The sequence below is a fragment of the Rhinolophus ferrumequinum genome, chromosome 20, assembly GCF_004115265.2.
Source record: "Rhinolophus ferrumequinum isolate MPI-CBG mRhiFer1 chromosome 20, mRhiFer1_v1.p, whole genome shotgun sequence".
Taxonomy (NCBI): domain Eukaryota; kingdom Metazoa; phylum Chordata; class Mammalia; order Chiroptera; family Rhinolophidae; genus Rhinolophus; species Rhinolophus ferrumequinum.
This window is the reverse complement of record NC_046303.1, coordinates 9,517,144-9,543,293: the sequence shown is the minus strand read 5'-3', so window position 1 is coordinate 9,543,293 and position 26,150 is coordinate 9,517,144. Positions and strand designations below refer to the sequence as shown.

General features: G+C 41.1%; 1 protein-coding gene across 2 annotated transcripts in view; it reads left to right on the top strand.

Annotated features, from left to right (window-relative positions):
• BMPER (BMP binding endothelial regulator) overlaps positions 1–26,150 on the top strand; it is a 220,702-nt gene that overhangs the window by 93,865 nt on the left and 100,687 nt on the right. For both annotated transcript variants that reach the window (XM_033087954.1, XM_033087955.1), the window contains exon 7: positions 25,948–26,047. In XM_033087954.1, the coding sequence (XP_032943845.1) occupies positions 25,948–26,047 (100 nt within the window). The remainder of the gene's footprint in view (positions 1–25,947; positions 26,048–26,150) is intronic.

Below are 26,150 nucleotides of genomic sequence, written 5' to 3'. Positions count from 1 at the left end.
TAGATTCCGCAGGTCTGGGGCGGGCCTGATAATGTGCATTTCATTGCATTCCCAGCTGATGCTGAGTAGGCCCTGTGAACCACTGAGCAAAAGGGCTAGCCAACTGTTGATTGGCATGGAAGCCTGCGTGTCTCACTGTTTTCTTGTTCTTTTTGACATTTTGACCTCACTGCCACCTGTGTTGCTCTCTCCTGGGAGATCCAGGCTCTTCTGCTGGGTACCTCTACCAAAGACACTTACCGCTTGTCAACAAAAGCCAGTAGTTGAGTTTTATGAATGAGTGTTGGGCGAAGGGTGCATTTATTTCAGTTTGGCTTAAAATCCACTCTACTTACCTTGTCAATGCTGGTATCCAGAGCCACAGTCTATAATCTGAGCTGCATTTACTGGGATTGAAGTCATCAGCAGACACATGTAGTTTGCCATTCAACCTTCCTTGCTAGGAGAAAACAAAGAACATATTGGTTTGAAGGCTCTTGTTATGGGCTGTAGAAAAATCGGTCGACTTCAAAGAAGAGACCTGGGAATATAAGGGAACGTTTCCTCTCTTAGCAACCAAATGGAAATCTGCTCCTTCCGCGCCTCCCCACCCCCGCTGCCCTAAAACATAAAGGGAAGTCTCACCTTCAGCACAGATGGAGAAGTTTTAGATGGTTCTAACCATTTAACGTTAGCATGAGCAAGCAGAGATTTCGTATTGGAGGTGGGCTCGGTTTTATAAGCTTCAGATCCTCATTTAAAAAGCCTGTGGACAAATCTTAACCGTCACCTTGGGAAGGCCCTGGCAAAATGCTGCATGCCTTGCAAAAGCTTTGAGATGAAACCAGACACCGAATCGAGTTGCTTGTTTCATTTGCAAACTAAATGTGGCTTACACTTGTTGAATGCTTCAAGTTTCTGACCCTTCTGGTGCAGGTCTGCCTTGCCTTTATCACAAATACTCCCTGAGATGTTCTGTGCTGGAGAGAAACCATGTTGCCATGGAATTTTCCCTTGGAACTTGTCTTGCTTCCCCCCCACCCCCTGTAAATCTGGAAGATGAAAGACGAATTCCCAGGAGGTAAAAATCACAAAACACAACTGAAAGAAAAAAGAAAAAACTGTTGTGTGGTTTCATGCTTCACGTGCCTTGCCTCACCTTGGAATTGAAATGTGCTGCTGGTCCTGACTCAGAAACGGGTCTGAGGGTGAAAATCGGAGTTTGCAGCAGGAAAGGCCCCAGAGCCTGAGCCACTTGTAAAATCCTCGTCAGTGTGCAGGATGAGAAGAGAAAACGGCAAGTTTCCACAGGGCGGAGAAGCAATGACCCCACAGATGGGCGATCTGTTCAACAACTGATTTAATTACTCTGCACATGATGTCAATCTTCTGGGAATGAGTCTTGTTTTGGAAACGAGCTGCTTGCCGGATTGCATCATTGTGTCTAGAATACAACTTTGCAGAAAAAGAGCATCACTGAAAAAGACCATCACTCTTCCCCCCCATTCAACTTCCAAAGAGCTTGTCTACATGGAGACTTGGGTTTGGATTCTTTCCTAAGTCACGTGGTGTGGACAGCTGGGGTTAGGAAGAAATTGCATGTGTTAGCAGACCAGGAGCCATTCTCTGATCAGAGAACCAAGATCAAGGACTCTGTTACCCAAGGGTGATGCTTGTCTCAGCATCTCCCACTCAGATTTTACTTTTGGGAGCCAAGAAGCATTAAAAACGTTTCTCCCCTCTCTGATCTGCATCACGTCTACTCTCAACCTCAATAAAGTCCTTGCAGAATGAGCTCACGCAGCCTTCCCGGAAAGCTGCCTGATGTTTGCGTTTAGTCTCCTCCTTGGAGTGATGTCACAGGTACAAAAGCACCTTTCTCATATTTGACAGAGTTTAGACAGCAAGGACCACTCATCTGTTCATTGATGCATTTTGAAGTACACGTGTAGCTCCACTCCGTGCTGGGCCTTGTGCTTCACACTGGGGCCACCGTTGTGCATCTGACACACGTGCCTCCTCCTTCGTGGAGCTATGATGAAGAATGAAAGTCAATAAACTAGCAACTGCAGACCGGTATAATAAGGGATGTAAGATGGTCTGAAGTACTTTGAAGCTCTGCACGTGCATAATTGGTGCTCGGAGACTGTAGAAGTTGCCAGGGAGATTACACAGGAGGGCGACTGACCTTAGTTCAGGGAAAGGGGGAGAAGCTATTCTTTAAGTTTTTTCCAGAAGACGTAATAAATAGCCAGCCCGAAATCTAGAAAATGAATGTGGCTGTGCCAGAAGAAAGAAGAATTTGGAAGGGAGGCAGAAAGAATAGCATGCCAGGCTCAGGAACCAGAGAAAACATGAAGCGTCTTAAAACTGGCTTCAGGTGAGTGGGGTGGCCAGTGAGAATGAGGTGGAGAGATGTAGTTAGAGATTTCTTTGCCGACTCACACCCTGAGAGCACAGAGGGACCTCTAAGAGATTTAAGCAGTGAGAAAACCTGATCAGACATCCCCCTGGAGTGTACACAATGGATTTGGGCGTGGCATGTAGGCAAGTTGTTCAGGTTCTCTTGTCTCCTGGACATCCAGGTATAGAAATCAATCGGCAGTTAGCTTTAGGGGATGGGAGCAGGGTCTTGCCTGGACTTACAGGTTTGGGGAGATCTCCAACTTGTCTCATGGTCAGGGCCATGGGATTACATGACAGTCACCTTGGGAAGCATATGCTCAAACTGTAGTCTGAAAATCACACGGGGCACTTGTTAAAATGAAGGTTCCTGAGCCCCTCCCAGAGATTTTTGATTGTGAAGATCTGGGCACTCCATGGGAATCTGCATTTTACCCAAACTCTGTCTTATTCTGATGCGTGTGGTCTGTGGGCCGTACTTGGAGAAAATAAACCATGGGGGCAAAGCGAGAAGTCCTCGGAGAGACCTTTATGGACAGGATGACTGGACTGAGTTACCCAGAATTTTTCCCTTAGGGAAGTGTCTGCTGAGTCCCAGCAGAAAAGACTGCACGTCAGTCCTGGGCAAAGTGAGGACAGAGAAAGCGATTGTCAATGCTCTTTGCGAGCAGCATGGATCTTTCAATGGGATTTTTCCCTTTTATAAACGCATTTTCCCAAACAGGAAAATCAAAAATCAAATCATCCCTCCACTCTGAAAAGCACATTTCTTTTAAAACAACACACACACACACACACACACACACACACGTTACAGGTGTCTATGTGTAAAGAGAGAGAGGTTTAAGATAAATAAGGGGTTAATTCAACTAGCTTTCCATTCCAGTTTGTGAATTGCTTCATAAATACTCATGTTTGCTGTAGAGGGAGATGCTTCACAAACCTTGAAGCAATAGTATCACACGCTTGTGGGGGAAATGGCTCTTGATTTGGACAAAGCTAATGGAAATAAGGGAAGAAAATTTTTAACATGTTTCAAACTTTTGGACAAATATTTTAGGATAACTAGCCATTTAGCATGAGTTCCAGCCACTAATGTTTATTATCTCTGAATTTTTGGGCACCACTGAATGATCAATTATAATAAAGGTTTCTTTTATCTAATGAACTAACTGCCCTGTGTGACTTTGGAATAGCATGCTTAAAAAAAAGAATTCTAGATATTCCCTCAGTTAAAGATTTTAATCTGACTCAATGAACTGAAATCTAATCAAAATGAATTTATATATATATATATAAATATAAATATATATGTATATATAAATTTATATATATATAAATATATTTTTTATACAGGCATGACGCTGCTGAGGTGTTTTATATATGCCAGGGAATGTGAATAAAAGTTTATGTGAGACATTTTGCTTAGTTTTCACAGCAATCATTGGAGGTCAGAATTGCCATGTCCAGATGATGCATTCATACCTACGCTCACTAACAATTAAATGACTCAGCTAGAACTAGAACCAATGTCTGGCTGCAAAGCAAATCTTCAAATAATTTGTTGGAGAATTGTGATTCCAGCATTCGTTTTCTAGTGCTTTACCAAAGGTACCACATTAACGTTCTTTTCCCACGGGCTTGTATCGATGGAGTAAAAAAGTAAAAGATATTTATCAGGTCTCTTATCAATACTTGGTTCTTGCAGACATGATTATCCTAAGAAAATGCCAAGGTGTGTTTGGGGCACTCTTTCCTTCCTTCCTTCATTGAATATTTATTGAGTTCCAGACATTGTGCAGAAGTTCAAAGCATGTGAACACAGTGAAGATTCCTGGACACCAGGGAACTTACTTTCTTGTGGAATGTTGCTGCTCTTGAAATGTGATGACAGTGAAGGGACACTAGTGTGCAACACGTAGTACAATGAATTCAAAAAAATTAATGATTGTTCTGCTCTATGGTGCTTACCAGTCATGGCTTCTAGAGTCATCTTGGCATTAATGACAGCTGTCTAACTTATATGGAAACTCCCTGTCATCAAATGATGGGCCTTTTAGGGATTATGTCCAAATGACAGGACTCAGGAAGCTGCTTTAATTTCGGAAATATTAGAGACTTGCAACTGAAAATTTTCCCATTCAGTAGGACTCACTCTTCTTGTTTTTTTAAGCATGCTCACAGAGGCGCAAGTTCTGGGAACGATTTTCCATACTTTGCCTTCCTTTGTCTTATGCTAGATTTTGGGGAGTTCACAGTGAAGGGTGCTACTCAGGCAACCTCTTTCTCCATTTCCACGGACTCTTGGGGGAGACAAACTATTGAATTCCATAAGGCAGTGGAGACTTCAAAACACTGAAGGAAGAATCTGAACTCCTGTATGAAAGTTTTCTCAATCAGGAAACTCCAGCTCCGTATTTAATTCAAATCTTTTTTAAAGCTCTGTAAGACATATAATGGACCCTTGTTATAGCCAACTTTCTGAGTTCTGCTCAGCCTGCAAGGGTAATTTAGATTTGGCTTCACTTAACAAGATTATGACTGGGTGGACCAATCCCTTTAACGTTTGCCAAAAGAAAAAAAAAATGGCAAGCGAAGAGGTGGAAAGTTGCTATATCATTTTGGCAAAATGCTCAAACATCCCTTGCTTTTTCTCTGCAATGGTCAAGAGTTTGTCTCAGATACAGTAGTTGTCTCATGCTGTCTATGGTGATAACGTGATTGATAACCCTTTTGGGCTTTCCTTTGGAAGTCAAATGGGAACAGCAATATATTTCTTGTCATAGAGGTTGGTATGTGATCTGAGGGGCTTTGAGCCAACTTGGAGTGCTCTTTGAAACTAACAGTAAAGTGCATTCAGACTGTTTGAGAGGACCACCACGGAAAGGTATAGCTTGAAGAAACTTGGGTGGCACTTTATATAAGAAAGGTCTTCTCAAGACAGTGGCTTCACTTTGGAAGGTTCCAATTAATCCCCTCCATGTTGTAGGTCTTTAGATTTTTCACAAGTGACACAGAAGAAATTATAGCTTAGTGATAGATAAATCAATTATCCTGTTTGTTCCAATACCCACAGCTGTCACAGTTTGTCACCTATGGTTAGTCATCATGCATCTTTGGGAACCCAGACTCTTCGGTTAAAACATCTTCTCACTGTAATCCCTGACGGGGCAATGATGAAGTGTGATGCACCTACACTGAAAAAAGCTTAGCTTATTCAGTGTAGGAAACAAATGTGATATCATTGGGTTGTGTACCTTTCTGGTTTTGTTTTTCTTGTAGAGGGGACCACTGCTACAGTGTCTGGGAAGGATGTTCGTCTTAGAACCTGCCTTCCTTTTAGCTAGATGTCCTCCTCTAGTGTTTCTCCTATTCTCTGACTCTTTTCATATTTCTGTTTATGTCCTGAGCATGTCCTTCCCAACTTCCAATATCATTTGCCAAACTTCTAAATAATCTCAAATCTCCTGAGGTCCTAAACATAAGAACTCTAACTCCTATTATACAAATTTGACATAAAGATTGGGTAAAGAAAAATTACAGGTCCTTCTAGAGAACATTGAATTATGCCATATGTTGTTACATTGTAGTAGGAAGTATGTAGCTAGCACACAGGAAATTTGAAGTGGTCCAAATTATTACGGTTAGAATCCGTTTTTTGATCACTTGTTGGAATTTAGTAGTGTTTTTGCACATTTTGTTGAGAGGAACAGTTCTGTGAGTTTCTTTATTCATTTAATAAAGTAGACAGCCACGCTAAGGGTTAAAATAATATGTTGATATATTTTGTTTTTTGTCAAAGTAAACGAAAATTGAAAAACCAGGCATCCTTGATTCGTATTTTGTTTTTCAAGAAGTGCCATTTTACTACCATAGATGAATGGAAATGGAATGGAAACACTAATCTGAATAAGTTAAAAATCTGAATAATAGAGTATTTTATTTTTTTTACTTTTAATGTATTTTTATTTTATTTAAGTTAATAGATGGGCATGGAAAAAAATCAAATAGTACTAAAGATTAATAACAAATCCAATAATACCCCACCCTCTCCACTCCCACCCTGTATTCTGTTTTCCATAACTGACCAATTCTACTCCTTTCAGTATTTCCTCTGATGTCTTTCCTCATATTACTCAATGATACACATGTACTGCTTATTCTTGATTCATCAATTTAAGATATTACCTATAGAATTCCTGTAGTGGCTGTAAGGATTATTTTAGTTCTTTTTGCATGTTCCTCTCTTTACTGACCTATTATCCCGAGATAGGACATACTAATAGTAATACTACGAATAATATGAATCCTGAATGTGAAAGCATTTATTAAAATCCCAGGTTCTGCACTCAGATTCTGATACAGTAGGTGCAAGGTGGCCTCATTTTTACGTATTATACATTTTTTTTTAGCAAATGACTCAGGTAAATTCTGATGCTGAGATCCAAAGAAGATATTTGGAGAAATTCCGGCCTAGGGGTTGACTCTTGATTCGTCTCTAGGTGTCAGGTAATACAGAGTTTCCAGAACTGTGGAGGATATAAAGGCATAGTAATTTGTAAGCAATAGCTCAGGGGTTCTGCTTTAATGACTAGATAAAATGAATCTGTATGTTTCATGCAAATTGTATATAATTATGTAATTGCTGCTCATATATAAGGTTGAAAATGGTTTGTTGCCTCTAAACATAACAAACATGTACCCCTCAAAATGGTTTGGCAATGAAAACATAAACTTTAACTTAAAACTTTAAAATGATGTGCTGATTTGTTGTATTTGATTTCTAAATATGTGTTTGTATTTATCTAGGAGGCACAGCAGCTCCCAAATGTCACAGCTGTGGGGAGGAGGCAGAGGGTAGGCTCAAAGTCAAGGTGCAACCAGGCAGAGGGGCTGGCACAGAGTAGTGAAACCTCCACAGCCGAGCTTCAGGCAAGTGGTTAGTGCCTGGGGCCTGAGATGAGCTAGAGGGATCCCAGGAGGACAGCGTCAATGTCCGGGAGTCAGGAGTACACAGTGCTCACAAATCCAGGGAGGCAAGTGTCACATCCTCTTTAGGAGGTTCTACTACAAGAAGGAGGTTTTCACCCCTTAGCCTGAGGTTCAGCAGCAGAGAGAGAAGTGATTCTAGGTCCCGGATGCTAGGCAGAGTCAGTGTTCAGTGGTTTGAAAGGGGGCTGAGCCCAACATGAAAGCATGAGTCAGTTTGAGTGAGAGCAGATGGGAAGACTCATACCCATTTCTGTTCCCAGGCATGTTTGTGAATCAGATTTGGGGTAGAACAGGGGAGCCTAGAGTGTGTCCATGTGCTGCTAGTGCCTAAAGGGAAAAGCTCTGGAGATACTTCTGACCTACCTATTAGGCTTTTACATTTGTTTGGAAGCTGAAACAGTGTTTATCAGTTAGCTTGTCTAGCTCTGGAGAGTTTGGGAGGGCAGGGGATGACCATAGGCAGGAGGTGTCAGGATAAAAGTTTAAGAACTCCTGGAGTTTCAGAAACCATTCCAGATCCCCTACTTTGGGTTCAGCATAAGAATATGACCTCCTGGCCCAGCCTGGTAAGAAAGTGATCCAGTATCAAGTACCTTTGTGGGATTGGGAAGGTGGAGGGCTTGAGACTAGTTGATCGCTTACTTTCTTTTGCCCTGATTGGTCTGGGAACGGGGATGGGGCCGTAGCTGTAGACAGATAGACGTGGAGCAGTGATGAGGGAACAAGACCAGGCAGAGTTAAAGGATGACTCTATTAGATAATCAGACATTTCCGTTACCATCATTGTTATGAATCTCAGGCTCTCCCCTGGATTTTTCTTCTTTGTGGGTCAACTTCATGCAAGGATTTCTTGGATTTTGAAATGCAGAGAATATGCAAACTTCTCCTTCAGCTTCCTTTAGATGAAAATTCTAAGCAAGAGCTACAAATGTCGTGTTGTTGACCTCAGTACACCAGGCCTGATTCTTGTAGGTCCTGTTTTATGCAAGACAATGACTATCTTGTGAGGGCACCCTGCCTAAAGCGTATTGGAGAAGGGTTAGTTGGCATTTCATGGCCATCAGATTGATTACCAAGAACACAGAGTCCCTAAAATAAAAATGGCCACTGTGTTTATTTATAAAAGTACTTTGTTGGCCCTCTAAGTTGAAGTTGATGACAGATCTGTTTTCAGAGAAAGAAGTACAAACCCTGGAGACATAAGGATCTGCTCTTTCTCAGTCTTGCCTTCTAGGTTTATACTTCATTTTTTACCCACACAAAGGGCTGTCTTTTTTCTACTGAATACCTGAAAATATGGGTGTAAATGACTAATATGGATTCTTGACAGTTTTACTGGAACAAAACTGGTGTTGTCAAGCTTTGATTGTCCATATCTGGCTGTCTCTGTGGGCGGTGTTGAGCATGCTTTTTCTTCCCATAGTCCATATGGCACTGCAGTCCACTAAGTGAACTTGCCAATTTAAGTGATGATGTACAGCATTTCCCTGGGACCATAGAGTTCATTTCTGTGACCCAAATGTGCCGCTATACTTTGGTTTGTTTTTCGTGGTTGTAAGAATTACGTCATGGCGGTAGACCTCAAGAATGAAAAAGTCAACGTATCTGAGTCAGCAGTCCTCAAAGTATAGTCCACAAACCCCTGGGAGTCCCCAAGACTGTTTTAGAGAATTCACGAGTTCAAAACTACTTTTATCACAATGCAAATACTTTATTAGCCTTTTCTACTATGTTCACATTCGCACTGATAGTGAGTAAAATTGCTGGAGCCTGAGCATGGTCAAGACAATAGCTGCAAAGGGGTCACTGTATTGGTCATCACCATGTACTCTCAGTTTAAAAAAACGCCATTGTTACTTGAAAGTGTCCTGAGGAAACCAAAAAGTATTTGTTCTGATTAAACCTTACCCTTGAACACACGTTGTTTTAGCATAGGAAGTATGCAAAAAATAGTCTGCTGAATATTGAAATACAGTGAATATCTAAAGGAAAATCACTTATGAGTCTGTTTGAGTTGTGAGCTGAACCAACCACTTTTCAATGGATTCCAGTTTTACTTGAAAGAAATGACTGGCAGACAAATTATTTAGACTTGGGCATTTGGTAGACATCTTTTCAAAAAAATAAAAAGTGAACATGTCACTTCAAAGAAAATAAATGGCAGTCTCAGTCACCAGTGGTAAAATTTGAGCTTTCATGTGAAAATTAGAATTTTGAAAAACTTTTATATGCCACTGTGAGCTTGACAGATTGCTGATAATTAAAGGTTTTTATGTCGAGGTAAGAGATGATATTAATAAATGCATTTTTTGGATATTTGATAATGAAATATACCAATGTTCGAAAGATCTGCATAAATCAATATTTTCTAAATGACCAATGAATAATGTTACAAGGATCCTGCATGGGAAAAATGTCCACCCAAACTGCAAGATACGGTTTTGAATTGCATGTTCCAATCAACCTTTAAGATTGTTGAATTTTGGTGTAGTATCATAGAAGAGCATCCATAATTATATGAAATGGCTCTTAAATCTGCCTCTATTTTCCAAGTATGTAACTGTGTAAAACTGGATTTTCTTTCTGAACTACACCCAAAACCATACATTGTAATAAATTGAAAGAAGCAAATAGGAAAACCCCATATCTTCTGTTAAGCCAGACATCAAAGAGATCTGCAAAAAGGTAGAACAGTGCCACTTTCTCACTATTTTTTTGTTTGTTTTGGAAAGTATAGTTATCATTAAAATGTGCTACTTACATTAATGTGATTGATTTTTATTTTAAAATGAACACATTTAAAAAACTTCTGAGTTTTAATTTCTAATACAATAAATATTGATAGATAGATATAACCCATGTAAACAAAACTTCTTTGGTAGGTTTGATAATTTTTAAGAGTGTAAAAGGGTTCTGAGATCAAAACGTTTGAAAACCACTAGTCGAAACTCCGGTTTCCACGTATGGCCCAGATTAGGAAGCCATATCTCATTTAAATATAAAGCAAATCATTTTTCACTTCTTCCCTAGTTTCCTTAGCTTTGCCATTATCCTTTGGTTCCTCTGTGTTTATCCAGAATGGCGCATAAGACATCTTTGCTGGATAAAGGCTGAAGGCTATGCACATCGTCCACCTGGGAGGAAGCCCCAGTTGTGGGCTCCACCCTCCCGAAGGAGAAGAGAGGAGCCCCTGTGCAGTTATGGACAAACTGTCATTGTCTTTCCTGTCTGCTCACTCCTTCATATGGGAAGGTGGCCAGCTAGCTGGGGATATGATGACTAGCCTGAGTAATTCTGTGTAAAACCTTTCTTACCTAAGGGCAGGATTGGAATGTGGAGGAGTGTTTATGAATTCATCGGAAAGAATGTCAGCAGCATAATGGAATATTAAATAAGCAATAAATTGTTAATTATGGGAAACCATGAGAACTGCTTGCTAGGATTTCAAGCAGGTGGATTACCCAGTGGTATTGCAGTCTGTCAACAAAAGCTGTAATTATTTACTGGAAAGCGACATGTGGTAGGCACTCATGATACACTGGTAAACAAAAGACACACGCCTTGACCATAGATATAAAATTATGTATGCACACTGAGACAAATTTGAAGGTCATGAGTAAAAATGAACACAGATTAATGGGGCAGCTGCTTCAAACCTCTCACACTTTTTAAAAGGAAAATTTTTTTGATATTAATATATTATTTCAATGTCAGAGAAATGAAAGCCTAGAGATGGATTGAAATTTATGCTATTTTGACCGCTGCCTCTTTAAAACACTGGGCACTGGGAAGAGCACTGCTCCTTGTGGCTGCTTCCAGACTGGTGTCCTGGCTGATCCCCAAAGCGCTTGCCTGTTTTACTCTGTTTATGCGGCTCCTTGACCTAACCTAGGCCAGGGCTGTCACAGTATCACTGTATTGCCTATTTATGTTACATTAGACTGGGTATAATATAATATAATATAATATAATACCGGGTCTTATATTAATTTTTGCTCCAAAAGACGCATTAGAGCTGATGGTCTGGCTCAGTCTTATTTTCAGGGAAACAGGGTACCACCTTCTGAAGATTCTATATGGGTTCTATTTGTTTAAAATGTGCCACTTTTTTAAGGCCACCCAGAAGCAGAGATCAAGGGGCAAGTTTGTTAGGCAAAAAAGGGACAAGAGAAAGACATGGCTGAAATGCTCCTCAGCATATCCTACAAATACCCCTTTTAAAGACATGGAAACCACATATCCCACATAGTCAGCCTGGGGAATTTGTAGCCAGCTATGTTTTCAGAGGGTGTGGGAGGTAGAGTTTTCATACTATGGTATTTAGAAATATTCCAGAAATGCCAGACATTGCTAGGGTGACCTAGTTTATGGAATTGGAAAAGGGCTTAAAAATTCTTTTTTTCTATAGTAAAAGTTCTGAAAAAAATCAAGATAATCCTGAAAGAAAGTAAAGTGAATGGGAATCCTGAGATAGCTTGTACTGACAACATTCTTCAAACAGACAAACAAATAAACCACTGTGAGAGTGGTTTTTGAAATGTATAAAGATATAATCTTCAATTGAATTTGAAGAGTATTTTGTTTAATATAGCATTTACAGGGGGAAGAGGGACTTTGGGGGATAGAATTGATTGTTCATTTCAAGAATATTGATTATTCAATATAAGGACTTGTTTAACTAGAAATTATCACCAAGAAATTTGTGTCGATGACAAAAGACGCTATAGTTGTAGATACTTAGGACAGACATGCAGTAGTCGTATATTGAAGTTAACTAGCATTTTCCAAATTTTGTTCCTTATTATATATTGTTCCAGAATATGTTCATATGCCATGACAAAAGGGTTCTATGGTCAAATAAGTTTGAGAAACATCATATCCTATATTCTCCCCATTGACTATCCATATGCATTAATAGATAGGAAAAATCCTATGGTAAAGAAACCTGTGTAATTTTGTTTAACACAATCTTATTCATTTCTTTGTAGGATTCTTGTGTCATGGAACCCCTATTAACCTCTTAGGATTCCACAAAGTACTAGTTGAGGAAATGCTATAGGAGATAATAGAATGTAAATTACCTTGATAGTTTTGATGGAAAGATTTGACCAATGAAGATAATTTTTCAGGTGCCTCTGAAAAAAGACAGGTAAATGTTGGCATATGCTGGTAAGGAATCGTCATTATCTTTCATATCTGGCAAACTCCTTCACGTGGCAAGAAGGACAGTCAGCTAGGGCAGTGACAATTTGCCTGAGGGATTCTGTGTGCTACAGGTCACAGTCCTCTATTTCATCCTTCCCTCTAGACCTCAGATGGATTGTGGTTATGGCTCCCATCAATGCTGTTTCTTATAGGAAATGATGTTTTTAAAAATGGTTCTACAGTGACCTACTATATCTGTGGGATTGCCTCACGTATTCATGGGGAACACCAGCCTATTTGTGGCTGTGAAGCTAGGGAGCATGCCAGCATGTGTTACTTTCTATAGTGAGATGAAATGACTATCCCCACTACCCCCCAAATACACCCCTTCTTAGGAAAACAAACATTTGCAACTTTGTTTTATAAAATCTGCGTAGAACTTATATAAATATATTGTGACAGCGGCTGTCATACTACATATATCAAGAAAGTGCTTTGAAACTTTATGCAAATACATGGGCAATGTATACACTACTGTACACCCCAAAGAGTACTTCATGTGTTCCTGGTGCCAAGAAAAATACAAACGTTCTCCGCTAATTCAGAGGGAAAGTCACCATAGCCCTGTACCTTTCACAGCCCTTTCTCTTGGCTAGCAAAACATACTTTGAAAGGCTGATCCTAAAGAGAGCAGGGTGGGGTGAGGGTGCTGAAGGTTCAATTTTATCGGTAATTTTTATAGGTCAAGTACTGTGCTGAGTACTTTCAGCACATTCGCTCATAAAATGTCCACAACAGCTTTGTGAGGAAAATGGCATTGTTTAGTAATAAAGTAACCAAGCCTCAGATGAAATAATTTGCCCAAAGTCACTCGTTTATTAGTTTATGGAACTAGCCAGGGTTCAAAATTAATTTGACCCTAAATATTTGTAAGAGCTAGCATTTAATGAGCACTTACTAGGCACCAGGCATGAGCAAAAAGCTTTGCCTCCATCATCTTACTCTTCCTATGAACTCCGTGAGACTGGGCACTGTTGTTTTCCTTAATTGATTGCTGAAGGAATTGAAGCTTAGAGAAGTTAAGTAACTGTGGTGCAGATTAGTAAGGGATAAAACTAGGGTTGGAAGGAGCCCTTAACCTCAGGAGTTTGTTCCTTTGCATCATGGAGGTTTCCAGTTTACCTTCTTGATTTAGAATCTGGAACCTTTCCTGGTTTGTACTGAGCTTTAAGGCACAGATCTGCTCACGTCATGGGCAAGGAGTTCATAAACATTTTAAAAAGTCATTATTTTCACTCACATTTTTGCTTCATCATCCGTGACCTGGACTTCGGTCTCATTTCCACAGTCATGGATATTGCGCTTTCTACAACTGTAAAATAGATCGAATTTGCAGTATTGAGAGGATGTCAATGCAAAGACCTCCAGCTAAGTATGAGCTGAAGGAAATGGCCTCTTTATCAAGTTGTGCAGCTTTTTGCCATGTCATTTGGATCCATGTGTAACTGGGCTTCTCCCCGTGCCTTCCTGTGTCCCCTTTGGAACTGGGAATGTTGGAGAGCAGGGTCATTAAAATTTTTGCTGTGAACAATTTTGGTCCTAGTACCGCTCCTTTCATTTCCAAGTTTTAAGAACTCTACTGCTTTTTCAAGTCAAACCCATTAGACCCTCTGAGAACTGTGGGTTTTGAATCCTTATCCTCTTGAGGTTACTTAGGTTTCCCTACCATGGCATGTTTTATTACTGTTGTAAGGAGAGCAACCATTTTCCAGGCAGATTGATCCAAGAGAATGGGCCACTGGGGAATACAAAGTTAGTCTGCCTGGGAGAATTTGCAAAAGAGAGAGCAAGAATTGAGCCTAAAGGCTCTCTCAGGCGAGAACTGTTAAAGGGCTCAATAGATCATACCCTTTGTCAGAGACCACTGGAAATACCTTCTTAGAACAAAAACACAAAACAGTGCTTGCACGTGAATGTCCACTCAGTGCATTTTAAGTGAAATCTATAACGTAAATGTAAGTGTGTTTTCCACCTTAGCAGTTTTTTTTGGAGAACAGATGGAGGCATTTTGTGTTGGAATCTCATCCACGGAGTCTCTGAATAGACCTTGTCAGATAGCTACTTAGAACAAAGGAATATTTTATGTCATATCTGAAAACGAAGAGAAATACTTCACTGCAAAGGCAATGTCCATAACCTACACACTTGTGAACATGCCAGACAGTCTTCAGTTGAATATATCACAAATATATTCAACCAATCAGAACTTGCAATGTTCTGACTGGGAGCTGGTTATAGACTTTGAGTCACTTGTCTATATCAGTTCTCTGAGCTTGGCAACCAAACTGCACTCTTGGTTGATGAGGCTCTTTATAAAAAACACAGATCAATTTAAAAAGTGGTTTTTTTTTTATTTTTTCTGGATTTCTTGCTCAAAAAAGGGGGCTGGATGCTCCATCTTCAGTAAGTAAACTTTCACTTATCTGTCTGTTTTCAAGATATTGCCATCCTCCTCCAGCTGGCCTGGTATGATAACATGGTGGATGATTTTGGACCATGGCCTTCCTGACTCCTGGACATTTGTCCCCAAACTGCTCCCCTTCAGCACTGGTCTTTAAAGAGAGCCTCTGGGCATCTGCTGAGTGGCTTGTCTCTGGTCCACTGAAATCCTGATAGCTGTTCTAAGTGCATTGGCTTGCCCCTGATTTCCCAACCAAAGGTGGTCTTTTCTTCTTCTTGGGGGACTGTCCTTGGGGACTGTCCTTGGCTTTTATTGAAGCGTTTAGAGTCATTCTGATAAGTACTTGAACTTCTGTCCTAGCTATGGCCTAAAAAAGGAAACCAGTCCTGAACTGCTGCCCTTTCTGTATAATTGTCTGAAATAGGTACTGATTGTGTTGCTCAGCTAGAACTTTTTGTCCATTCCTTTTAATAAAGTTAACCTGTTCAATCCTATGGTTCTCCACATTTTTTGAAAAAAATCTGTGGGGTTGCTAAACATGTTGTCACCATTTTGGAGCTGTTGTTCTCTCAGGCCTTGTACATGTCCAGGCAAGCTTTCTACTCAGCTGCTACCTCACTGAGGTACCTACTCCCTTTTGGCCTTTTCGCAACATGTTCTGGCCATGATTACAAGACAAAGCTTCTGAACCTCACCTAATATTATTCTGGGAGAAGCTCAATTTAATATAACTCATTGTTTCTACAAGAAACCAACCACTTTCTCTTTCTGTCTGGCCAATATATGAATGCATTTGTCAGAGAATACACCTATGCCTTGTCTGTAGTTGCTATTTTATGCTGCCCAATGCTGGACACTGGTGGCTAGTCTTCTTACAAGTCAGAGTTTGTGACAGAGCAAATATCACTTTCCTGGGCTGGATAAGATTCCCTCTTCTGCCGTGTCAGTCTGCTATGTTTCCTCTGTTTGGCACTGCCCCCATTTTTTCCAGGCACTTTGGTTCTCGGCCTGGCATGACTACTACTTCCACCCTCTTTGTGCATTGCACTCATATCCTGGAGGCTTCCCATGACAAAGCAGTGTGGAGTGGAAGTGGAGAGCACCCATATTACCTTCCTTTTTGTATGTTTTACTCCATTATAGGAATCCCAAATGAGTGGGGCCCGTACTTGAATATTTCACAGAGGTTTTCATAACATAGTCCTTTTAGGCTTTGCTTTCAGCATCTTCCTCCACTTGGACCAACACGGGCATCCATGGCACTGGACTTGAGATGATTTGAGTAACAGATGCCAAGTTATATTCAGACAATGCCTTCCTTCTGTAAGTAGTAACTGGTGATTCTGTTGTGCTGCATCTCTTCTTACCCCAGGAAGGATTTTTTCTTTTTTGTTTTTCTCATGAGAAGCCAAATGGGTGAACTGGACTTGCCCAGACATGTCAGAATGCTAGCTTTGGCTCAAACTGGGACCCCCCACCACAGCTGTTTCCAACAGCCTGTACACTTCTTTTCTTTGATCATATTTGGCCTAGATTACAATCATCCCAAGAGCTTGCCAAGGTTGCATTGCAGCCTGATTATCTCAGAACATAAACTGAGAATTGGTTGACAAGACCAATACCCAGGGGTATCACCAGTTTGAATGAATAGTGCCAGAAACTTCTAGTCAACCTGGACACTGTCCCTTGATGGAGGCCAGAGTGTTTACAGGACTCTGTGATGCTTTACTTACAATATTTTAGATTTTTTTTTAGAATTTTAGGAAATTGGCATCTGACACAAAATAGAGAACTGCACATAGTAACGTGTACTGAATGGAGATGTGGAAAATTTTTATTTAAAGACCATAGTGTCTAACATATAGAAGCTCACATAGCTGCTGAATAGGCAAACAAAAGCCAAAATGCTATGACCAGTCAACTGCTATTCAGAAATTAAAATAAACTTTAAACGTAATCTTATTTTTCAAGAGTGTGTTCAGGCATACTATTTTAGGAAATATCTCAAAAACTTCAAAGTATAATTTTGTCAATACAGGGAGGGGATCCAGACATATCTTAATTAAGACTAATTCATTTGAAGACAACAGATATTTTTGTACTTCAGGAAAACTCAGTGGAGGACAAACATTTTTGAGTTATTTTCAGATTTAATCGACAACCCAACAAGTAGGTGTTTCACTGAAAACTAAACACTTCTGATGTTACCACAGTTTGGCTGTGGAGCTAGGAAGGCAGAGACACGTGTGGAAGACAGAAGCTATATAAACATGGCTTCTGCCCTCAGTGAACTCTCAGCCTACTTTAGGGCAAATGATAAATCCAAATGGAACATTATGGAAACAAAATAAAGCGGTATATAAAGTGTGCGGTATACCTAGACTGGTTTTGGTAGCCAAAACATAATGGTCAACAGAAAGGTTTTAGAGAAATAGTTCATCAGAGATGCTTGTGTTTCTGTGTTTGCGGCTCAGTATTTCCAGAGTCTCTTGCCCCCATCAGAGGCGTTCATGTGGCTTCCTCCTTAGGGCATATCCAGCTTTGCTGTGGTGTAGACAGCCTGGGGAACGTGAAAAATGCCCTTTCTCCTGCACAATGGTGTTATTTCCTTCCTTTCAGGAATGGCTCATAACTCACAGAAGGTGTGAGTTCTGAATGATTGTGCCTTTCATCCCCCTGGCTATGGGCCAGACTGTAGATAAAGCGTTTGATGTGTCAGCAGTAGGTTTGTAACAGCTTTGACTTCTTACATGATGATGAAAGGTTGAACTTTGATAAAAATGGCAAGAGAAGGAAAAGGGCTCGTTTTCGTTCTTTAGCTCTTTCTTTCGGATGGCAGTTGAGAAACATCCTACCGGGTGGTCTCTGGGAATCTGAAATATTAGGAGGGTGTTCTCTTGTGAATGTATTTGTTTGTTTATCGATTGTTTCAGAGCGGGAACACCCATGCTCACTGGCATGGTGGAGCCTGATTCTCAGCAAGCCCTACCTCTCGGCTCGCTGAGCCCTGGGAAGAGATGTCCTGTTCGTCAGGGCAGAGCACTGGTGTTCCAGCTGTCCCTCAGACACCAAACCAACCAGGGCTGGCAAATCTGTTCTCATTCCCAGGGTTTTCCTTATCTCTTCATTCCCAGGGCATTTGTCCAGAGATCTCATCTGAGCTTGGTCCCATAGGATGGTCGTATGTTCCTGCTTCTAAAGTTGAGGAAGAAAGGAGTAAAGTATTTGTGGAAACCCAGAACCAGTTGGAATTTGCCTTAAACAGTATCCCAATCTTATCAGTGATTTCTGTATCTGCCTGTATGGAAAGCTGTGTTTGGGGAAGAAGAATTTCTACACTTTCTTTTTCAAAGCAAAAAAATTAACAAACAAACAAACAAACACAAACACCTTCCATTCAGCTAAGTTGCAAGAAAGAACAAAGAGCAAGGACTCCAAGAAGACAGATGGATTTTACCTTTAAATATGAGGCTTAAGCAAATATAATGCTGAACCCCTCTTTTAAAATGGTACTAATGAAACAGTAGTAAACATTTGTATATCACTGATTTATCTATGAATCTAATATTTATTTCACAAAAATTGTGACCTTTGTTTTGGCCCTGCCTCTGCGTGCTCTTGAAGTCTCTACATAGCCAGGCTGGGCCTGCTTACTTATGTAGCTACTGAAAACTAGTGGCAACCTGCGCTGTCAGAGGGCAAAGTCTCAGCGTGATGCCTTGCAAACAAACCGTTTACTGAGTCCAGAACAGGCATTTTTCTACAGTCTTCTGCAAGTATCTTTGATGATGATGAACACAGCCAAACTCTTTGGGACTCATCTGTCTGGCCATCAGAGAACACTGAAGTCCCTACAGGACTCGGCATGGGCCAGAGGGTGACTGGCCAATCATACTGTTTGGTGGGAGCTTTAGCTTGGGGGTTACTGCTCGTCAGCAGGGCTGGCCCAGTGCCCTGGAGAGGCCTGTTGGCAAACAGTGTCTCATTTACACCCAAAACGTTACTCCTGAAGCTGTCCATCAACGCCTACAGTTTTGCCTATTACAATAAGGAGAGAGTGAATAAGATAGAAACTCAGATGGTCTGGTTTGAATGTCACCTCCTAAAAGGTAGAATGGCATAACTGGAGATGAGCATAGGAAGAAGAACAAATAACTTGTTCAGTTCAGCCACCTTACAACCAGGATTGAAATTGAGATTCTCGACTATCTTTCTCTTTTTGAAAAACAGGGAAAACGAGCTTTTTCATTGAGGGAAAGGCTGATGGAACCGGTCATCATGGTGCATTATAGTGATTTGAGGCCTGAAATATTACACCGGAGACTGCACAGTGAAATGAAATGGCATTACTGGAATAATAATTGTGGTAGGCAGAATAGTGTACCCCTTGACCCCTGAGATGTCCCTGTCCCAATCCCCCAAACTTGTGACTGTTACTTTATATGGTAAAAGAGACTTTGCAGATGGGATTAAGTTAAGGACTTTGAGATGGGGAGATTATCCTGGATTATTTGGACTTTTACAAGAGTCCTTATAAAAGGGAGGCAGGAGGGTCACAGTCACTGCAAATCTGATGACAGAAGCTGAGTTCCAGAGCCAGAGCGGAGAGAGACTTAAAGATGGCTGATGGGTTTGATGATAGAGAAAGGAGGCCATGAGCCAAAGAATGCAGGCAGCCTCTAGAAGCTGGAAAAGACAAGGAAATGGATTCTCCCCTAGGGCCTCCTGAAGGAATGCAGCCCTGCTGACATTTTGATTTGAGCCCAGTGATTGATTTCAGACTTCTGACCTCCCCAACTGTAAGATAATAAATGTGTGTGGTTTAGAGCCACTAAATCTATGTGGTAATTTGTTGCAGCAGGAATAGGAAACCAAAACAATATTATGAACAACAATACAATTGGACTTGGAAACATTAATTGATGGGAAAAATAAGGCTTGATTCGCAGGACAGAGCATCAGGTCGTGATTCTCTGATTAGGTAGAGAAGGACAAAAGGGTTTTTGTTTTTGTCAACCCAGTAGGTACTTCTCACAGGTATTGTTTACTTAACATTTTTATGGGACAAAATAAGTATCTTGGTCAAGCTTTAATGACATGTCCTTGACTCTGTGTAAAACCAAAGTTGAGTTTTATTTTTATCACTTGGAAACAAAAACCCAGGTATAGCATACTGTTCAGATTCTTGGGTTAGAAATTTCCCCGGACCCTCACAGATTGTGATGAAAAAGCCTACACTGGTCTCAGCACAGACGCCTTGGTGAAGTACAGTTCAACCCCATCGAGCTCGATCACAACTCCATCCCCACCCCTGCTCCTCCTACCTCTCCCTTCACAGGCTGGAATAAAAGTGGCCTTTAGCCACCAGAGAGGGCAAATGGGGCCTGGCTCTTCTCTCAGAGAGAACTCCTCCACCTGAAAACATCCTCCATCATTCAGAACACATATCCTGAGTACATGTTAAAAGCTATGATGTGTGTGCTAACTGCTAGAGGAACTAACAAGATAAACAAGCACTAATCCCTGCTTGCTGAAAGCTTATGTTAGTGAGACATTTTGCAACATCCAGTGCTTGGGATAGCAGCCTCCAAATCATCTGAGAAAGTTATTAAAAATGCAGATTCCTGGACTATGGCTTGAGAAAACTTTGGTCTAGTGCAGTGGTTCTCAATTGGGCGTGATTTTTGTCCCCCGGAAACATTTGGCAATGTCTGGAGACTTTTCTGTTTGTTACAACCTGGGGGTGAAGGCTGACACTGGCATCTAGTGGACGGAGGCCAGGGATGCTGCTAAACATCCTGCAAAGCGCAAGAAACCCACTGATACAGAGACTTACCTGACCCAAAATTAAAATAGTGCCGAAGTTAATAAAACCCTGGTCTAGTGGGTGAGTCTCATAAACACACACACACAAATTTTTATACCATGATGGTGTATACATACGAGTATATATATGCAATGTAGTGTCTCTCTCTCTCTCTCTCTCTCTCTCTCTCTCTCTCTCTCTCTCTCTCTCTCTCTCTCATTCTAAGTGGGCTCATTAACCACTATAATTTGGGGTGTACTCTCTCTCCTTGTTCCCTCTGCTTCTGCACCCTCAACCCCACAACTCACTTGTTCCCCTTCTCTGCTTTGATTTCCTTCTCTGCTCTGGCCAAGAACAGAGGAAGCCAAGTATCAAGACCTTTACCCCTGGAAGTAACTGTAATGCTCCAAAACTTTACCAAAATAAATATACACATCAGAGAGAGGCATGGATAAGGACATCTATTTCTTTTTGTGACCCAATTTATAATTCAGTGGGTGCTCTGCTGACAAATCAGCTTTCCACCACCGTCTGTTTTGAAGTAAGAATTCTGGGTCACACATATAGTCTTGCACTCAGGATGTATTTCTCCCCTACACTAGCCCCTTCAGTCCCCCGCCTTGTTTCCATGTTCATCTAAAACCAATGGAGAACTCTATTCTATTAAAAGAACAGAACATTGGGGAAATACTGTCACTCCAGAATGTGCTTGAATATAGCTGATTGGTTGTAACTGGTTAGAAATACACCGCTCTGCTTCCTGCCTCCAGTTAGATAGCCAGGCTCTGCATTCTGGTCAAGGGATGAGTGCCATGACACATGCTACAGGATGGTTTCCAGCCCCCATTTCTCAGCAGTCCTCAGGGGTGGGAGAAGCACCCTACAGGCACATGGCTGTGGTTTTATCATCTTGCACTCATCACTGTTTTCAGGAAGAGAGATTTTTATTGTGCAACAAAACTGCTATTCTAGGGTAAACTTTGACACAAAGCATTGTGTTCTTGACAGAATCAGCTAAAACAAAAAATAAGGGGGCAAAAAAGAGGCCTAGGACAAGTTTCAAGTCTTTCTTTTAAAAACAACTACTTTTGGAGAAGCACTCAGATATGCAATTAGAACAAATGACCACCTTTAAAGAACAAACTTGCCTTTCCAATAAAACACAGCTGGTGAAAATCCTAACTCACCGGTTACAGTAGCATTCCTTTCTTTGTTGACCAAATGAGAACATAATAGTTACATGAAGATTTTCGACTTTGTGGAAAGTTGGTACCCCTAACTTCTATGTGGTTCAAGGGTCAACTGTAGTCATTAGTCCCTATATATTTTAACCATTTAGAAATTTTCAAACATTTAACAAAATACATGGGATCCTAGGTATCCTTATAAGTTGAGGTTGAATGTTGCTTTTTGAAGTATCAGCACCAACAAACACTTAATTATTACCTAAAATGTGCAAAAGCCAAGGAGATACAAAGGTAAGCAGACGTAGACAGTCCTGAACTACGCCATCTCATCAGCATTCCACAGCTAAAGACATCTGCGGAATTCAGCTGGCTTCCAGACCTCATCCTGTGTGGTGGCTCTTCCTTTCACTCAACGAATTTTTACGGAGATGTTTCCTTGAACCCATCACTCTCCTGAAGGACGTTAGGCTCAAAGGACTGTTTCCTGCCCTGGCAATTGTGTACCTTGAAGACAAAACCAGTGCCGTCTTGTGGGGTTAAAATTTATGTATGTGTTAGAAATACAGGAGAACAGATGAGAAAAGACGAGATATGGGAAGATGGAGGAGGTTACTGGGAAGTGAACAGGTCTAGAAACCTTCACAGACAGGAAGAGGCTTGAGATGGACCTTAAATGAAGCAGGATTTCCATAGGGGTCAATGATGGGGGGTGAGAGAGAAAGAGGTGTGTATAAAAAATATTCAAGTCATAAGATGTGCTTCAGAGCAACAAAGAAATAGATGCACGGGACCCTTCTATGTGGGAGTTGGGAGGAAAGAAGGTTGGGAAGAAGATTATGGGTATCTTGACAAAGTAGACTAACTGGTAATAAAGAACTAGTGTGTCTGTGTGTTTTAATGCAACATAATTTTTTCTTGCTCATTTGATGGTTCATTGTAGGTGCTTGGTGGGTAGATCTCTATACGGTGACTCAGGGAAGCAGGCTCTTTCCATCTTTTGCAAAGTTTTTGGTGTCCCCTCCATTCAGCTGTGTATGCATCCAGTTGAGAGAGAAAGTGAGAGAGTAGAGCATTGTGCGTGAGATATTTTTATGGGTCAGGCCTAGCACTGTGTTATATTATTTCCATCCACCTTCCATTGGTCAGAACTGAGTCACATGGTGACACCTAACTGCAAGAGAGTCTGAGAAATGAAGTGCTCTGGGTTAGGAGAAAAAAGAAACAGATGTGAGTGAGCACAATTGCCTCCACATGGACTTTTAGGCGGAGTGGTTTGAACTTTATCCTGAATGCAGTGGTAAGTCACCCTCCACCTTAGCCTGGGAGTGCGTTCAGTGGTCACATAAGCTCCATAAAGAGAGTGATTTTTGTATGTTATATTCACTGCTGTGTCCCCAGCATATGATAGGCCTTCAACAAATATTTGATCAAATAATGAAATGATGGATGGATGCAGGAAAGGAGTCCTGGATATATGGACTCTTTCAGGACGAATTAGTGAGAGAGTTGAGTCAGGGAAGCCAAGGAGGAAGCGATTGTGATAATTTGATAGTGCCTGAGTTAGTGCAGTTGCAGTAGGAAGAGTACATTTTTAGAAAGAGAAATGTTTACTTCTGCTATTTTAACTTTGTTAGTTTACAGCATAGCCTCAGCTTATGGTTTAACCAGAATCCCTGCTGAGTTGAAATCATAGAAGCAGGTTGTGAGCTGAAAGGCCAGGGGCTTTCTTTTGGAGGCATTCGTTGGAATGCAGCCTGGGGACTAGAGCTGTGACACAATACTGCAACCCAAACAAAATAAAACTTGACCAAACCAGCAAACCCCCATTGGAGTTCAAGTTACTTTAATGGACTCTGGGGAAACACAAACTGCAGTTGTATTATGTATGCAAAATTTGCTCTTTGACCTTATTGTAAGAAAAATTACTGGAGTACACATAATCTTTTGCCAGCTTTCCAAAGTGTTGGACAAGTTAACTCCTATGCAATTATGCAATTTTTTTTAAAAAAATTTAATTTTAAAATATGCCTGAAAAATAGATGCTGATCCAACAAGAACAGAGAATATCAACAAAAGGAGTATGTGGTCTGTTCACCTAAGAGAAGTCAACACACAGGCAACCCCGTCTGGTCTAATTCTGGATTTTAGGAAGTTGTTTGCAGATAAACTTCTTTGAAATTAAAAGCACAGGACAGCATCTGTCCTCCCTGTAGGTTTGACTTTTGCGATTGATGCACAAGCTGGGGCGGACCTGAGTCCGACCTAAACTCAGGTTATGCGTCTCTTCACTCTGGTGAAAGGCTGGATTTAGGATTATGTTGAGTTGAATGAGGAAACTCACAGAGAACAACTAGAGATTCTTAGGAGCTCCTTAGTGATTCTTGCTGATCTGAAAATAATGTAAAAACAACAGAAGAGCTTTTTGTGGTATTTTCACATGTTCTCTATTGGTCTGGGGAAGAATCCAACATTAAAGTGGTTTAAAAATCATAAATATTTAAAAAGACATAATGTGCCCTACCCCTTTCATCCATCCCTACCAAAAAATAAACCATAATAATAAGAATGGCAAGAACAAGCGGGGGAAGCAGAAATAACAGGAGACAGCAGTACGTAGGATGGGGATGAATGTGATCCAGACGGCTAATGTCTGGTTTTCGTGCAGAAAGCGGTAGGGAAGGTGTGAGGAAATGCCAGGAGGGCGTCTTTCCCATGTGAGGACCAGGGGTCTTTGAAGCGAGTTCCTGATTTCCTGAGGCTTCTTGAGATATGAATTATCAGCCAACGGATACCTGGGGGTTTCTTAATTTGGTTTCTAGTTCAAATCCTAGAGAAGTCAATCCATTGAAATTCCATTTGCCTAGTCACTTACTTACCAAATTAACTTATTTTCTGAAAAAAAGACATAAAAAACTTAATTATTCACAAATTTGATAGCAATTCACTTTGCACAAGATAATTTTCACGTGAGCCTTGCAAAGTTGTTGGATGTAAATTGACTGGAAAGCCGTTTTTGTTTTTGTTTTTTCTCTGCTCCAGCTTTCTAAAGATTCAATCACAAGTTGCTGAGGCTAGAAAAACAGCCGCCTCTGCTGAGGGATAGAGGAGGGGTAGATGGCATACTGTACCTTTGCATTCTAGAGAGGGGAGAGGGTGATGGGCAGAGAAAGGGACAACGCTGAGATAAAGAAGGAAAGAATGGGCGTCAGAAGTCGTGGGCACTGGAGGACAGAAAGGGTTGAGCACGAACCTTTCTCAAGGGAAAGTATTTGAAGGTTCTAGAACTTTTTTCCATGGCACACTGGGGCTCTGCCAGTGCTTCCGCTATCAGGCATCATATACCTTCTCTTTAGTGAGTGCAAACAGATTAAGTTAGCTAGTCAACTTGGAGAAGTTGTTCTTCTGAACATTGACTTTCAGAGCATCCATTTTCAGCAGATCGGCTGCTTCCTCTAAAGCCAACCTCATCGAGCCATCCCAGCCACACCTAAAATCTGTGGCAGAAAGAGAAGCCTGATGTGGACCCTACAGAGAGATGGGTGTTTGGAAGAGGAGGGAAAGTCTCCGTAAAACCCAAAGGGTTCCTTTGCTTGCTTGGGAGTTAGACACGCAGGCCAACTGGTCATGGCATGCCCAAGACCGTCCTGGTTTTAGTCTTGAAAGCCTCAGATCTCAGGTCCACTGAGGCAGTTGATTAGTCTTGAGAAGCAAAATGGTAAACAAAGGTGGTGGTTGGTGAGAGAGGTGATGCTGGAATACTTTCTTGAGGGATAGTCTTTTTGCTGGTACAATTTGTATAGCTTACAGGGAAGATAAAAGGATACTTGGGAGAAATTACATGGATCTAAGCAGTCACTACAGGGACAGAATACCAGGGAAGGCCCTGGTTTGGTCCAGATATCTTGATTATCCAATATTCGTGCACTTACTTTTCTAAATGTGCTTTTCTTTCTCTCTCTCTCTCTCTTCTTCAGGGAGGCAGGACACAGTGTGTGCGAGAAGTCTGTCCCATCCTCTCCTGTCCTCAGCACCTTCGCCATATTCCCCCAGGACAGTGCTGCCCCAAATGTTTGGGTGAGTGACTGTTTTCAGGTCAAAGAAAAGTGTAACTTATTCTTGGCATTTTTTGCAGAGACTGTTTATCCACGTTGTTTTCTTCGGTTTTCTCAACTTGTCC